Here is a 14,808-nt window from a genome sequence, read left to right as displayed (position 1 = left end):
ACCGTCCATCTTCTATATTCTTTTGCTGTATGAGTCCATCTTCCTGGCTGTATGGGTCCATCATTCTGGCTTGTACGGGTCCATCATCCTGGTTGAGTTCGTCCATCTTTCTGAAAATGGGACCATCTTCCTGGCCGTAGTCGCCTGCGCTGCAATTTGTATCGTCAGGGTCCAGTAGCTCGGCTAAAAGTCTAATTTTGTATTCGTGATTTTTCAGATTTTGTAGCCGTCCAGCTTCCCAGCCGGCTGGCCCACCCGTCAGGGTCCAGCCAGGGTCCACCAGACGGCCAACGCATCCCAATCCACATTCTGCCTCGTAGATGGAACCGTAACCCTCCAAAAGATTGGAAGTTGACGTTCTGCCCACACAGACTGCCTTCCAGTGGTCCAATCAGGCTGCTCCAAGCATCATTGCAAGCCTGAGCATCAGGGCTAGCAGATGAGCAAGGCTGCAGGGTCTTTCACCCAGCAGATCGGGAGATCTGTTGGGCAAAGTGTTGAAAATGCTCGAAAATCGTCGGAAATCGACATTTTGCCCACGCAAACTGCCTTCCAGGTGTCCAATCAGACTGCTCCAAGCATCATTGCAAGCCTGAGGATCAGGCCTAGCAGATGAGCAAGGTTGCAGGTCCCCTCTGTGGTGGCTCTAGAGCCTTGAGGAGGGAAGTGCCAAAACGGTGCCAAGAAAACAAACTTCCACTTGCTCAAGAAGCACACCTGCTGATATGACATGCTATCAAAGGTACCTACAATGCTTACCAAAGAGCACAGGGCTACAACTCAAGCCAAGTAGAAGGCTAATAGCTGCTCTGTTGGGATCCAAGAAACCGCCAGTCCGGTTCCTTTGGGTCAAGTCACTGTTCCGTTCGGGTTTCGGCAAACGGGCGCCACTCGGCATTACCGGTCCCGGCTCGGCTGACGGAAGCCCCAACCCCCAACATTCCCAATCCGGGAGGGAGCCCCAACCTGCGCTCGAACCACCACCACCGCCGCCATCTCCCCACGACCATACCGAGCAAGCCAGCAAGCGCGACTAGGCCATCATGCTCGAACGGCAGCTGCAGCAGGCGCTCGATAGGCGGATGCAGAAGGGCACGCTCCGCGATCTCACCATCTTTCCGACCGGCCCATCCTCATCGCCCAGCGGCGAAAGCACCAATAGTAGCTCCTCGTCTTCGTCGACTACGGCCTCGGCCTCGGCCACTGCCACTCTTGCGCAGCCGCTGGTCGACTTCTCTTCCAACGACTACCTCTCCCTCTCGACGTGCGCGCAGGTACGATCCGACTTCCTCGATCTCTTTCGCAGCTCGAGCTTGGCAAAGATGGGGTCGACAGGTAGCCGGCTGCTCGACGGCAACTCGAGCGAGCACGAGCAGCTCGAGGTCGACCTGGCGCGCCACTTTGCGTCGCCGTCGTCGCTCCTCTTCAACTCGGGCTACGACGCAAACGTGTCCTTGTTCAGCACGCTCCCGCAGCCCGACGACTTTATCCTCTACGACCACCTCGTCCACGCCTCGGTCCACGACGGCGTGCGCAAGTCGCGCACCCGCAGGGACAGGAGGATCGCATTCCGCCACAACTCGCCCGACGACCTCGAACGCATCCTTGCAGGCCTCGCGGCTAGCGGCCAGCTCGATGCTCCAGCCTCGTCCACACACGAGGGCGTCTTTGCGGCACCGCCCAACGTCTTCCTGGCCATCGAGAGCGTCTACTCGATGGACGGAGACACGGCGCCGCTAGCCCGACTGCTCGACGTCCTGGACCGGCACGTACCGGACCGCGCTCGCCGCTGCGTCGTCGTCGACGAGGCGCACTCGACGGCCGTCTACGGCCGCGCCGGCAGGGGCTACTGCCACGCCCTCGCCCTCGACGGCGCCGTCGACGTCCGCCTCATGACTTTTGGCAAGGGCATGGGCTCGTCGGGCGCCGTCGTTTTGTGCCGGCCCGTGGTGCGCCACTTTCTCATCAACTACGCCCGCCCCCTCATCTTTTCTACCAGCCTCAGCCATCCTAGCCTCGTCTCGATCCGTGCCTGCCTCCTCTCGCTTCAGGATGGCAGGAGCGAGCAGCGCGCGCGCCGCCTCTTTTGCCGCACCCGCAGGCTCGTGCGCGGGTTGCGGCAGGTCGCAGCGGCAGCGGCGGCGGGCGCGACGACGACGGGTACGGCGACGAGGCAGGTCACGCTGCCCGAACACCTGCGCTCGCCCTCGTCGGGTCTACTCATCGACGACGACATCGACGACAACGACGACGTGGCCGCGATATCCCTCAGTTCACCGAGTCCGATCATCCCGCTGCTCACGTCCGAGGCGAGACCGTTAGCGGCGTTTCTGCGACAGCGCGGGTTGCTAGGTCGTCCGATCTGCTACCCGACGGTGCCCAAGGGCGAGGACCGGGTGAGGATCTGCCTGCACGCCGACAACACCGTCGAGGACGTGGACCGCTTGGTCGGCTGCATCGCCGAGTGGCTCGATGCGACGGACGTCGGCGGCTCAGCGGCAGCGGCTGCGACAATGGCACCGCAACCGCTTCCGACAACGACGACGACAGGGATGGTAGCAGCCAAGCTGTGAAAGCGAGTCCGAACGCGCGATAGAAATCCGGCCACTACGGCACGGAACGGCACGGGAGGGCCCGCCGACGTTGTACCACCATCTGTTTGCCATGACCTAGAGACAAAACCAGCAACAGCAGCAGCAGCGGCAGCCAGCACCACGACACACTGCAACCCGTCTCTCAGTAGTCGCTCTTGGGCGCCTCTGGCTTGTTGCCCATGGCCTCGTCGAGGATGGCCTTTGTACCGCTGGCGCCGACGCGTTCTGCGCCGTTCTGGACCATCCTCTGTACGACGTCGAGGCTGCGGATACCACCGCTGGCCTTGACCTTGACGTTGCCGTTCCAGGGGGCGCCGTCGAGGTGGGCGATGGCGTGCATGAGGCGGACGTCGTCCTCCTTTGCGCCGCCGCCGCCGTATCCGGTCGACGTCTTTACGAATGCGGCGCCGCCGAGGCAGGTGAGGTAGGTCGAGGCGATGATTTCGTCGCGCGTCAGGAGCGACGTCTCGATGATGACCTTGACAATGGCCGAGGGCGCTGCGGCACCGACGACGGCCTGGATGTCGGAGAGGACGGCGAGGTACTCGCCCGACTTGAGCAGGCCGATGTTCTGGACCTGCCAGGTGGGTGTGCAGCGATGCAGAGGCCGAAGATGGGGGATGCGACGGCGGCGGACCTGCGGTCAGTGGTGCGGCAGCCAAGCAAGCGCATCGAAGCAGAGCGGCCCCCCTCGACGCACCATGTCAATCTCGTTTGCGCCGTCACGCACGGCCTGCTGAGTCTCTGCGACCTTTGCTTGGGTGTTTGCGGCGCCAAAGGGGAAGCCGACGACGGCGATGGGCTTGACGCCGCTGCCGTCGAGCTGGGCGGCGACGGTGGGGATGAGGCTCGAGTTTACGCAGACGGTGGCGGTGCCGTGTTGCTTTGCCTCTGCGCAGACGGCGCGGATCTGGTCGAGGGTGGATGCGGGCGCGAGGAGGGTGTGGTCGATGAGCTTGGCCAGCTCGGCGGGGGAGGTGGGCAGCGTCGGCGTGGGCTCGATGGCGGGCAGGGGCGATGCGGTGAGCGAGGTGACGAGCGACGAGATGGCGGATCCCAGCGAGGCGTTGGTGTGCGACATGGTGGGCGGGTGGTGGTGGTGGTGGTGGTGGTGGTGGTGGTGGTGGTGAGGAGTAGTAAGATGAGGTCGATGATGGATGGGTGAGAAGAAACGACAACTAATACCCAGCACGGCTATGCTTTGCTTCCACTTCTTCTCGTCGAGGCACAACCTTTGAGCTTGAGCGATTCTTCGGCCAAGTCCGTTGCCCTGGCCCACGAGGGCCTTGAGCGCTGGCGCCTCGTGCTCTGCCGGCCTGTTGTCCGATTTTCATTTTGGGTTGGCGCGGAAGGCAGGGTTGGCTCGTGCTCGACAGAGCCGCCTGGCCGAGCGGCCTAACCTGCCGCTTAATCCGCCCGCTTCCAAGCGCCTCAGCTCGCTGCCAGTCGAGAGTGCGGGGTAACGCTCCCAGACGGCGGGCGGGCCTAGTTACATACCGGCCTGGCCTGGCCCAGGGGGGGGGCCGCAGCTGCTTCTCGCTTTCCTTGTCGCTCTTCCACCATCCATCGTCCTCCTCGCCATCGCCCCACTCCTACTCGCACACACGCTCTTACCATGCTGGGCCTCCGCTGCCTCACGCCGCGCGCGCTGCCGCTCACCTCGTCGTCGGCGGTGGCGGCGGTGGTGCAGACCCGGTCAGCCATGCAGCGACGCTTCCGCACTTCCGCGCGCCTCTTTACGGCGGCTGCGGCCGTACCGTCGGCTTCGACTGACGGGCCGGCGGCAGCAAAGAGAACAGCGACACTCGATGCGCAGCCATCACCACCACCATCGCGGCCACTCGAGGACAAGCCGCCGGCGACGCTGAGCGAGTGGACGGCGCAGATCCTGACGCACGAGACGACGTACTACGACACGGCCGACCTCAACAAGGCGCGCTGTCTTCTCCTCTGCCTTCCCCTCCCTTCTTCGCCCACGCACCACCACCCCGCCGTCGCCGCGGAAGCAAGGAAGAACGATGCTCGATCCATCTTCCACCTCTTCCCCTCGTGCCCAATGCCGCTGGGTGCCGAACTGACTCTTTTCAACCCGCTCAACCCGGAGTCGGAGCTACGCTCGGACGGCACCGAGGCATCCTGGAGCCCTCCAGAGGGACTGGATCAGCGCATGTGGGCGTCTGGCTCGTTTGACTTTGATCCGTCCAACCAGATGTGCGTCGGCGACGAGGTAGAGTGTCGCGTCTGCGTCGAAAAGGTCGATGTCAAGCGGGGAAGGCAGGGCACCATGGTCCTCGTCTGGCGCCGGCTCGTATACCGCAACATTAGAGGTCGCACCGTCACAGAGCGCAGGTGCCACGTCTACCGCAGGCCCAGGCGCGTCGGCGCACCAGACGAGGCTACGCGTGAGTGTGCGCGTACCCAGGGCATCGACGTGCGAGCCGGCAGCGTCGGGCCTCGCCTTGCTCATTCACCCTCTCTTCTCCCTATTCCACATCAATCTGCAACAGCAACCGCCACTGCCCCCGCCACCAGCGCGACGCCGCCGCCCAACCAAGAAGAGGCGTACGACTTTGCATGGGACTACTTGCCCACGCGCGCCACCCTCTTTCGCTACAGCGCGGCCACGTTCAACGCGCACCGCATCCACCTCGACCCCGAGTACTGCAGGACCAAGGAAGGCCATCCCGGTGAGCCCAAGCAGAGCTCGTCCTGCCAACCCAAATCGGCCCCGCTCATCCTTGTCTTGCGTCTCATTCGTCTCCCTCCCGCCGACACCCGCTCGACCGCCGAGCAGACTGCCTTGTCCATGGCCCCTTGACGGCTACGCTCCTCATGAACCTCGTCGATAGCGCCGCAGCAGGCGGCGCAGCAGCAGCAACAGCAACATCAGGCGACGACGCGACTCCAGCCTCGGATCCGACGCGGAAGTTGCGGTTGCGACACTTTGACTACCGCGCAACGGCTCCCCTCGTCGTTGAGAGGACGGTGCGGCTGCGCGGCAAGTGGCAGCCCTCCTCCTCGGCCTCGCCGAACGGACGCACCGCCAAACTGTGGGCGCTCGATGACCGCGGCACCGTGTGCATGACGGCTACCGCCACCGTCGAGCCGGCCGCGTCCTGAACGCCGGCTGCAATCTCAACTGCCTGTAAGTCGGGGGCCTGCGCGGCGGGCGAGGAAGCATTACTGTAGGATTAGGATTAGAAACAGCGGAGAAGCATCGGAAACTGCAAGCCACGCGAAGGACGAAAAGAAACAAAGCTGGCCAACGACGACGAGAAGGGCCTGGCTACTTGCCGCTGTTGAGGTCGTCGTTGCTGTCGACGTGGAAGGATGGCGAGCGGGAGAAAAGAGGCGGGGGACCGGGTGTCAGCAGAGCAGGCTCCCATCGACGCGCAACCCTCTGCGCCGACGACTCACAAGTTGAGCGAGACCGAGTTGACGCAATGCCTCTCGTCGGTGGGGGTGGGGAAGCCCTCGCCCTTGAAGACGTGGCCGAGGTGACCGCCGCAGGCCTTGCAGGTGATTTCGATGCGCTCCATGCCAAAGGTGCGGTCGACGTGTCGGTCGATTGCGCCGGGGATGGCGTCGAAAAAGGCGGGCCATCCGCAGCCGCTGTCAAACTTGGTCGTCGACTTGTACAGGGGCGTGTCGCAGCCGGCGCACGTGTAGACGCCCTGGGCGGCGTGCTTGTTGTACTTGCCCGTGCCGGCCATCTCGGTGCCCTTTTGGCGGAGGATGCGGAACTGCTCCGGCGAGAGCTGGGCGCGCCACTCTGAGTCCGGCTTGCCCTTTGGGAACGAGGCGGGATCGACGGCGGACGAGGCGCTGGATCCCATCTTGTTGGATGAGGCGGCGGGGCGGGACCAGAGGGAGAAGGCGCGCTGGTGCTGGTGCTGCTGCTGCTGCTGCTGCGAGTGAGGATTCGTTGAGAAGGGGGAGAAGCTCAGGGACGACGCGGGAACGGGCTGGTGCAGCGCGATGAGAGCGGTGGCGGTGGCGAGGAGCGAGGTGGGACGCAGCTTGGCGACGTCGAGCGAGGTGGCGCGTGTGGCGTGTCGGGTGGCGCTGTGCGAGAGGCTGCGAGCGAGCAGCATGTAAGGTTGCTGTGGTGTTGCGAGAGGGTGTTGAGCAGCGGTGGTGGTGGCGGTGGTGGCGAAGGTGGCGGGGATGGTTAGCGATGAAGGATCAAGCGTCGGGGATGTCGTGCTACAGCCACCGCCGCCGGCTTTTGGGCGGCTTTCAGTCACCCCTTCGTGGGCTTGGCTGTGCTGTGCTGCTGCGCCTGCTTGCTCAAGCCTCCACTTGCAGCGGGGCAGCCAGCAAGCGATGCCGACGCCCTCTCGGCCGGCAACCCCAGCCGTCGTGCTGTATGCTCCGTGCGAAGGGACGCGGCGGCCGACGTCTTGGGCTCAGCCCGGCCAGGCCACGCTCTTGGTCTCTTTCTTGCCTTCGCACCTCGACCAGACAGGCCTTTCAGCGGACTACGATGCGGTCAGCCCAGCCCAGCCAAGCCTAGGACTGGTCGGGACAACGTGCTCCTGACGGCCAGGCCAGGTGAATCAGGCTCTGGCGCTCGAACATCGCACGGCTCTGACATGATTTCTACTCCCGCATCCTCTACAGCCTGCACGGGTGCGACATCGTTCACGCCACCGCCGCCTTTGCGCTGCCGGAGCGTCGCTCGAGCTTGGCCAGCGCCGCCGCCGCCTTGGTCTTGGCCACCTCGAGGTCCGCCACCTGCGCCTGCTGGAACGCGCGCTGGTAGTACTTTCGCGCGTCGCACACGTCGCCCGTCATCTGGCGAGGCGGCAAGGAGCAGAAGGGGAAAAGTCCACCGCTCCCCAAGGTCAGTATCTCGTCACCATCATCGTCATCGTCGTCGTCGTCGTCGTCGTCGCAGTCGGCCCCAGCTCACCTCTGACATGACGCCGAGGTTGAAGAGGAGCGTAATCTGGACGCGCAGGCACTCCATCCTGACCTGCCGCGTCCTCTCCTCGCTCGTCTCCTCTACCGTCTTGATCGAGCTGCTCGACGGTGGCGGCCCGTCAAAGCCGGCTTTGCGGATGGTAATGTCGCTAATCTCGAGCCCCTTGGACGCCCACGACTTGGCCTGCACCAGGTCCGACGCCGAGTGGGCCCGCGCATCGAGGCCCGTCTCGACAAAGAGCTGCGACAGATTGTTCATCAGCACCGCCGCACGGCACCGATCCGCCACCGTCGCCTGCTTCCTCGTGCCAGCAGCAGAAGACGACGAGGGCGGCGGCGGCATCAGGATCGACAGCGCCTGCAGGTACAGCGGCACGGCGTACTCGGCCTTGCCTCGTGTCGCATAGAAGCTGCCCAGCGCCTCCATGGCCGCACCAATTTCGTGCTGCGTCACCCACGGCGGCAGCTTGAGGTCGGCGATCAGCACCTTGTCCTCGTCGCTGATCCGACCCGCCGCGCCGCCACCGGCGAGATCGACGACGCCAGTGGCCTCCTTGGACCCCGCAGCGGCGGCGTCGAGTGCCTTCTGGCGCACCTCTTCGGGCAGCGCCAGGCGCAGCATCTCCTCGACGCTCCACACGAGGTTGCGCTCGGCCGGGTCTGGGCTCTCGACGGTGCCAGTGATGGGTGGAGGTGCTCTGCGCCCCGCTGCTCCACCGGCGCCGGCTGCCGCGCCTGCCGGGGCTGCGGCCTCTTCGAGGTCGATGACGGCGGCGAGGACCTCGTCGATCTGTGCGAGGTCGCCCATGCGCTGGGCGATGGCGACGGCGCGCATGCGCTCCTCGGGCGTACGGTCCTTCTTCTTGCTGCTGCGGATGCGCACCTTGCCCGCCTCGCCGTCCTGCCTGGCCTGGAGGATGGGGTCAAAGGCGCCCTCCTGGCGCACCTCGTCGAGGGCGTCCTGGTAGACGAGGTAGGCAGCCACGAGCTGCCCCTCGTCCTCGAGCAGGGAGGCGAGGGCGATGGCGATGCCGGTCGTCTTGAGGACGTCGCTGCCGGTGCCGAGCTTTCCCTGCTGCTTGAGAGAGCGGGCGTTGTCGAGGGCTTTTCGGAAGAAGCTCTCTGCCCTGCGGGCGTCGCCGCGGTTGCGCGACTTGAGTGCGGCACGGAGGTCGTCGCGGAGCTCCTTTGGCCATGTGGAGAAGGAGGTGTAGTACTCGTACAGGCCGTAGGCGGTGACGACGACGCCAAAGAGGGTGAGAGAGATGAAGACGGTGCCGACGCGCGGGGTGAGGCCGGGGCCTGGGGGCGGTGAGGAAGAGGACGACGACGAGGAGCTCGAGGGGCGAGGCTGGAAGCCGGGTGTCGAGATGTCTGAGGGGTCGGTGTTGGTGGCTGGCTTTGGGCTGTTGCGCAGCGGCGACGACGACGAGAGGAGCCGCAGCCGCTCAACGGGCGGCAGGGGCAGGACCATGGCTTGTCGAGGTCCGGCAGTGGAGCGAAGGACACTGCGCGCTGCGGTGGCGGCGAGTGTGGCGGTGCGGCTATGGAGCGACATGGTGGTGTGAGCAGTGTGCGGGTGCAAGGGGTGATGGTGGTCGGTGGTCAGTCGAGCAAGGAGGAGGAGGAGGAGGGGAACCAGAGGAAAGAGGAACGCGCCGGTGGGACCGAGGCGGATGACAAAGGAAGAAAGCGGACGCGGGCTCGAGGTGGAGCAAGGGGCGGGCAGCTGCCGGCCTGCTCGTTCTTCCAGGCCTGTGCCCTGCCTGCACCCCGCCTGTTGCCTCTGACCGTCCCCCGCCCCGCTCTCCCGAGTCCCGAAGTCCGGCCCCGAAAAAACTTGCCAGAGGGCGGCTCGGCGCAAAAACCGCTGCGAATTTTGGCCGCCGCTCCTTCTTCTCCACTCGGCGCGAGCGCGGTGTTGGCGACACCTGCTGCTCCTCCTCGTCTTCCTGCATCCCTCCATCCTCCTCGACTCGAACCTCGGACGCTTCTCTGATCTCGAACATTCCCGCCACCACCGCATACCACGTCGAACCTACATACGGGCACCATGTCGAACCCAAGGTCCGCCGCAGCGGGCACGGTCAAGGTCAAGAAGGAGGTCGAGGGCACCCTCGAGGACCACCCGACCATCCCGGGCGCCCAGGTGCTCACCACGGCCGACGGCAAAAAGAAGCTCATCCGGCAAAGAGGGAAGCGTGGAGGCGCAAAGAACAACAAGAAGACGTCGTCATCCACCTCGGACGCCGTACGCGCCAACAAGGCCGGCAAGCCCACCAAGGACGCCGAGGTCAAGGCCGACGCGGCCAAGAAGGTCAAGAAGGACAAGAACAGCGACGCGCCCAGCGAGCACTCGCTCAGGATCGCACGCTACCACACCCTCGAAAAGGAACTCGCTAGGACCACGGATCCAGCCGAGCAGGCCAGGATCAAGGCCGAGCAGGAGCAGCTCGGCGGCCTAGAGGCCTACCAGGAGGACTCGCTCAAGGGCGGCGACCGGCTAAAGGGCGGAGAGAGCGGCAAGTGGTGCGCAGAGCAGGTCGAAAAGCTCCGAGGGAAAAAGGCCGTGAGTAAGCGATCGTCAGCGTCCCAGTCTTTGCCGTTCAGAGCGCACCGTCGTGTCGTTGCTGACGACGAGCTGCCCCCTTGCACTCTTGTGCCTCTGCTCGCCGCCACCGTCGCCGCGCAGATGCGGGTGCTCGACGTCGGTGCCATTGCGGGGACGAGCTACGACAAGTTCCCCTGGATCAAGGCGACGTCGATTGACCTCAACCCGCGCTCGGAGCGCGTGCAGAAGTGCGACTTTTTCGACCTGCCCAAGCCGGCCAACGAAGAGGAAAAGTTTGAGATGGTGGCCCTCAGCCTGGTCATCAACTTTGTCGGCGACCTCAAGAAGCGAGGTGAGCCCAGTGGCGGGATGAGCCGAGGAAGACAAGGGGACGCCTGACTGACTTGCTTGCTTCTCTCCCGTCTGGCTGCGGCGACCTGTCAACCTTTTCCCCGGCGGCCCTGCCCTTGAAACCAGGCGAGATGCTGCTGCACGCGCACCACTATCTGCGGCCGGGCGGATACCTGTACCTGGTGCTGCCGCTTCCGTGCCTGACCAACTCGCGCTACCTGACGCACGACCACCTTCGTTCGATTGTCTCGAGCGCTGGGTACGACGTTGTGGTGCAGGACGACTCGAAGCGGCTGACGCGGTGGCTGCTCAAGCGCAAAAAGTCGCCGCGCAACAAGTGGGACCGCACCGTGTACCGCAAGAAGGAGCTCGTGGGCGGTGCGTACCGCAACAACTTTGCCATCTGCATGGGCGACGACGCGTCGGCGGCGACGGCGGTGGCGGGCGGCAAGAAGAAGCAGTGAGGCGGCGCGGGCGATGGCTCGGCGGAGGGTGTCGGGGGACGGCGAGGGTTGTCCGCACGAGGCCGGGGGTGTCGATGGTTGAAATGCGATCAGGACTCGAGATTCCTCCCATGGCTGCCTGCGTGCTTGCCTGCTTTGGGTTTGCCCATCTGCTGTGGCTCGCCCTCGTTGTCGGCAGAGCCGCCTTGACCTTGGCTCGAGGGCGATGATGGTGAGTTGTGGCGGCTGCTCCCGCGAACGTCGGGTCTCGGGAGCCTGCCGAGGGCAATCAAAGCTCGCTCCTGCTTGCTTGCTTGCTCGTGCTTGCTTGCTGGTGCTTGTTGGCGCGGTGGCTTGGCTTGGAGCGTGGGGCTGCAGGCGTGCAGGAGGGGTGCAGCTGTCGTCTGGGCAGGACGCACGTCTCCCGCTCTCGCCTACCTTCTTGCACCCTTCCATACGTCTGGCTACCTGGCCGGCCCGGACCGACTCCGACGAGGCGCTGCTCGTGCTCCTTGGCCAGCCAGCGTACCTTACCGTGCCATACGGTAGCGTGCCCTGGCCCGCCGCCACGCCCAGCTGGGCTGACCAGCCTTGGCAACGAGGAGATTTGCACGCGCCCGACCAGCTTGGCCCGGGATGGACGACAGGCAGGCAGCTGATCCATGCGCAAATAGAGCTCAGTCAGAGAGGCTGTCCCTCTCCTTTCCCCTCCTTCCCTCTACCCTCCCCCCTCCCCCTCTCTCGACGACGCCCTCCCCCCCTTCCCTCCTCGCCTTCCACCCCTTCTCCTCCTTTGATCCCTTCCAGGCCTCCGACTGACCCCTTGAGACCACCGCCACTTGCCCAGGCAGCCGCTCAGCTCCTCCGCGAAACCTTGGCCCGTCCATTCCCCCGGACCACCGCCATGCCTCCGTCGTCGACGCCCGCCACCGCGCTCGCACCCGAGCAGCCGGTCCGCGTCTCGTCAGAGCTCCATGCTGCCCTCATTGACCTCTGCACGGGCATCCTGCCCGCCTACCTCGTCGGCGTCCCCGTCCTCGCGCTTCAGTGCTACGTAGACGCCCTCATCCGCATCGAAAACGGCCAGCAGCCCCTCCCCGCACGCCTCGACGCCGAATACTCCAAGCTCGTCCAGAAGGCGTACAAGTTCGGCGGCCGCCCCTTTGAGCCCAGCCCCATCTCGCTCCAGGCCTGCCACGCCCTCGACCGCGCCCTCGTCGCCCTCGGCCTTGACACCCTCCACTCATTCTTTGCTATCGTCTCGCTCTCGGGCGTAGACCAGCGTACCTGTCACAAGCTCAACGCCGACCCCGCCACCTTCGACGCCGCGAAACCCGCCAACGGCAGCAAGCGGGCCACCAAGAAATCAACCGCCGCCGCCGCTGGCCCGCCCCCGGAGACTGTCGGCCTCAGCATCGTCGCCACCTCGAGCTGGAACATGAGCCCTCCCTGCCTCCACCACTGCAACGACCCGGACCTCTTTGCCCGCGTCAACCGCCTCGGCGACGACGGCACCTGGCTTCTCGACCCGGCCAACTTCAACCGCCTCGTCGCCGCCGTGCACCAAGAGGGCGCGTCCCTCGACGACACATTCACCATTGCCGCCGTCCTGGCCACCCGCATGCTCGGCGGCGGACCCGACGGTTACCAGCACATCCACGAACACAGCTACTACCGCGCTCCCAACGTCGAATTCGAGGCCGCAGAGCCCTACACCGCCGCAGAGCGAGAGGTCGACGCCGCCATCCGCGCGCTCCTCGAAAAGGACGACTGGAAAGCCAAGGCGGCCGACGAGACCATCGCCGCCAAATGGAGGCAGGAGGCCATCGACCAGCAGGGCTTTTCCCCCAGCCAGGCCGACTACCTGATCGCCAAGATGCGCTACATGGCCACCAACCCACCTCGTCGTGGCGTCGAGTACAGCGGCGTCCCCGGCGTGTACGTTTCCGACGTCCTCGTCGGCCCCCAGACCGTCGACGCGCTCAAGCGGACGGTGGGCGAGTACGCGCAGTCGATCCCAGAGACCCGGCGCGACTACCACCCGCGCTCCGACGACCAGGTGTGGAACCTGGTTCACCCCTCGCTCCACCCGCTGCATGCATTCACGCCGGTCCTGCCCGCCGAGTTTTCGAGCTGCTCGGACGGCCAGCCCTCGGTGCTCGCATACAACGCAACCGCGCTGCTCAAGCGCCTACATCCCGGCGAAGAGGGCAAGCGGGCCGCCGCCGACGTGGCCATGAGCGACGCGGACAAGAAGCTCGAGGCGGAGTCGGCCGGCGCCGCGATGAAGGCGCCATACCCTCCCACGCTCGATGGGCTCACCATCACGCTTCCGGACCTGCCCAAATCCGAGTCCGAATCCGGCACCAAGTACCGATGGCTACCCGCCGAGATCCGCGTCGACGTCGACGCCGGCTCCGGCACGCCCAGCGCCAGCTTCGTGTCGTACATCAACGGCCTTTCGCCGTTCCAGGACCGCACGCTTGCCCTCTACGAGCCCCTGGCGGCGGCATTTGCGGCGTTGCTGCCGGCGTTTGAGAGCGTGCTGGCGTCGTTCCCGCAGCGCGGAGACACGGCGTTCCTCTCGCCCACGGGCACACCGTTTTCGCAGGAGGTGCCCAACAGCCGCAAGGATCTGCTCTACTTCGAGTACTTTACGCCCTCGATTGACGAGGTCAAGGAAAAGTGCAAAGACGTCGACGTGATGGCCATGCAGAACCTCTACTGGTGCGCCGACGAGGACGACCGGCGCGAGGCGCTGGTCGAGCAGGAGTGGGAGGACAACAAGGAGTTTGTGCGCCCGCCCGTGGCGCCGTTTGAGCCGCCGACGCTGCGCAAGGTCGAGCTCGGCGGGCGTACGCTGCAGGTGATTGTCAAGGTGTCGACGATCCTGCTGACCCCGGACAAGCCGTCGTACGCCGGCGGCTCGTGGCACCTCGAGGGCACCGTGGGCGAGCACATCTGCGCCACGGGCATCCACTACCTCGACTCGAACAACGTGACGGACGCCTCGCTCAGCTTCCGCATGGCCGTCGACGCCGAGTCGATGTCGATGCGGCCGGAGCAGAACCAGTTTGAGCACCTGCTCCACCTCTACGGCATCGAGCAGGAACAGACGGCCACCCACCAGGTGCTGGGCTCGGTGCGCACCCGCCCGGGCAGCAGCATCGCCTTTCCCAACTCGATGCAGCACCAGCTGTCCGGATTCGACCTCGTCGACGCCTCCCGGCCGGGCCACCGCACCATTGTCCTCTTTTGGCTCATCGACCCGGCCCACCCGGTCGTCTCGACGGCCAGGGTGGTGCCGCAGCAGGTCGGCTGGCTCAAGGACGCCACCCGGCACCTGTGGAGCGACTCGAGCAGCCGCCTCTCGCAGCTGCCACCCGAGCGTGAGTAGGATCGATCGACCGTAGTCTAGCCGCCGAGGAAAGAGTCCCAACTGACCTCTGCGACCTCTCCTCCCCTTCCTCCCATCTGATGTTCTGTCCACCTTACCTGCAGTCATCGAGCGCATCTTTGACACGCTCGACGCCGCGGTACGAGCCGACGAGGAGGCGCGCTCCGCCACGGCCATGAAAGGCGCCAAGGAGGGCCGCACCGGCGGTGACGGCGGCGCGGCCTCGTACCTGATGAGCACCGAGAGCGCGCTCGAGCACCGCCTCAAGCTCATGGACGAGCGCACCGCCGCCGTCCTGGCCGACAATGACTCTCGCTTCGACGACGTGTACTCTTTCTGCGAGCACTGAACTTGACTCGGGGGCGGAGGGCGCAAAGAATGAGCTCAGAAGGAGGGGAAAGGGGCTGTCATGGGGCCACGAACGAAGGCAGTGTATACCCATCTTGTCGCGGGCGGGGTCGACGATGGTGGCGCCACCTTGGCGGCCATCCCCAGCCCATCCCGGCCGCGTCGAGGACGAAGCGAGAACCCGAGTGATTCCTGATT

The 14,808-nt window shown here is 65.3% G+C and overlaps 7 protein-coding genes across 7 annotated transcripts; 4 read left to right on the top strand and 3 right to left on the bottom strand.

Moving 5' to 3' along the window:
• Window positions 1-1,043: 1,043 nt before the first annotated feature.
• On the top strand, window positions 1,044-2,573 carry PFL1_02978 (uncharacterized protein; the record flags this gene model as incomplete). Its single annotated transcript, XM_007880490.1, has 1 exon — window positions 1,044-2,573. The coding sequence occupies one exon, from the start codon at window positions 1,044-1,046 to the stop codon at window positions 2,571-2,573; it is 1,530 nt and encodes a 509-aa protein (XP_007878681.1).
• Window positions 2,574-2,736: 163 nt separating this feature from the next.
• PFL1_02977 (uncharacterized protein) lies at window positions 2,737-3,675 on the bottom strand (the record flags this gene model as incomplete). The annotated part of the gene is made up of 2 exons (XM_007880489.1): window positions 2,737-3,171; window positions 3,295-3,675. 2 exons carry the CDS (start codon window positions 3,673-3,675, stop codon window positions 2,737-2,739), a joined length of 816 nt encoding a protein of 271 aa, XP_007878680.1.
• A 534-nt stretch (window positions 3,676-4,209) lies between these two features.
• Window positions 4,210-5,714, top strand: PFL1_02976 (uncharacterized protein; the record flags this gene model as incomplete). Its single annotated transcript, XM_007880488.1, has 3 exons — window positions 4,210-4,996; window positions 5,102-5,281; window positions 5,389-5,714. The coding sequence occupies 3 exons, from the start codon at window positions 4,210-4,212 to the stop codon at window positions 5,712-5,714; spliced, it is 1,293 nt and encodes a 430-aa protein (XP_007878679.1).
• A 166-nt stretch (window positions 5,715-5,880) lies between these two features.
• PFL1_02975 (uncharacterized protein) lies at window positions 5,881-6,688 on the bottom strand (the record flags this gene model as incomplete). Its single annotated transcript, XM_007880487.1, has 2 exons — window positions 5,881-5,908; window positions 6,012-6,688. The coding sequence occupies 2 exons, from the start codon at window positions 6,686-6,688 to the stop codon at window positions 5,881-5,883; spliced, it is 705 nt and encodes a 234-aa protein (XP_007878678.1).
• Window positions 6,689-7,238: 550 nt separating this feature from the next.
• On the bottom strand, window positions 7,239-9,078 carry PFL1_02974 (uncharacterized protein; the record flags this gene model as incomplete). The annotated part of the gene is made up of 2 exons (XM_007880486.1): window positions 7,239-7,391; window positions 7,510-9,078. The coding sequence occupies 2 exons, from the start codon at window positions 9,076-9,078 to the stop codon at window positions 7,239-7,241; spliced, it is 1,722 nt and encodes a 573-aa protein (XP_007878677.1).
• Window positions 9,079-9,573: 495 nt separating this feature from the next.
• PFL1_02973 (uncharacterized protein) lies at window positions 9,574-10,886 on the top strand (the record flags this gene model as incomplete). Its single annotated transcript, XM_007880485.1, has 3 exons — window positions 9,574-10,089; window positions 10,213-10,423; window positions 10,549-10,886. 3 exons carry the CDS (start codon window positions 9,574-9,576, stop codon window positions 10,884-10,886), a joined length of 1,065 nt encoding a protein of 354 aa, XP_007878676.1.
• An 883-nt stretch (window positions 10,887-11,769) lies between these two features.
• PFL1_02972 (uncharacterized protein) lies at window positions 11,770-14,611 on the top strand (the record flags this gene model as incomplete). Its single annotated transcript, XM_007880484.1, has 2 exons — window positions 11,770-14,254; window positions 14,367-14,611. The coding sequence occupies 2 exons, from the start codon at window positions 11,770-11,772 to the stop codon at window positions 14,609-14,611; spliced, it is 2,730 nt and encodes a 909-aa protein (XP_007878675.1).
• Window positions 14,612-14,808: the final 197 nt, after the last annotated feature.

The sequence above is a fragment of the Pseudozyma flocculosa genome (genome assembly GCF_000417875.1).
Source record: "Pseudozyma flocculosa PF-1 unplaced genomic scaffold scaffold00008, whole genome shotgun sequence".
NCBI classification, from domain to species: Eukaryota; Fungi; Basidiomycota; class Ustilaginomycetes; order Ustilaginales; family Ustilaginaceae; genus Pseudozyma; species Pseudozyma flocculosa.
This window is presented reverse-complemented; position numbering and strand designations above follow the sequence as displayed.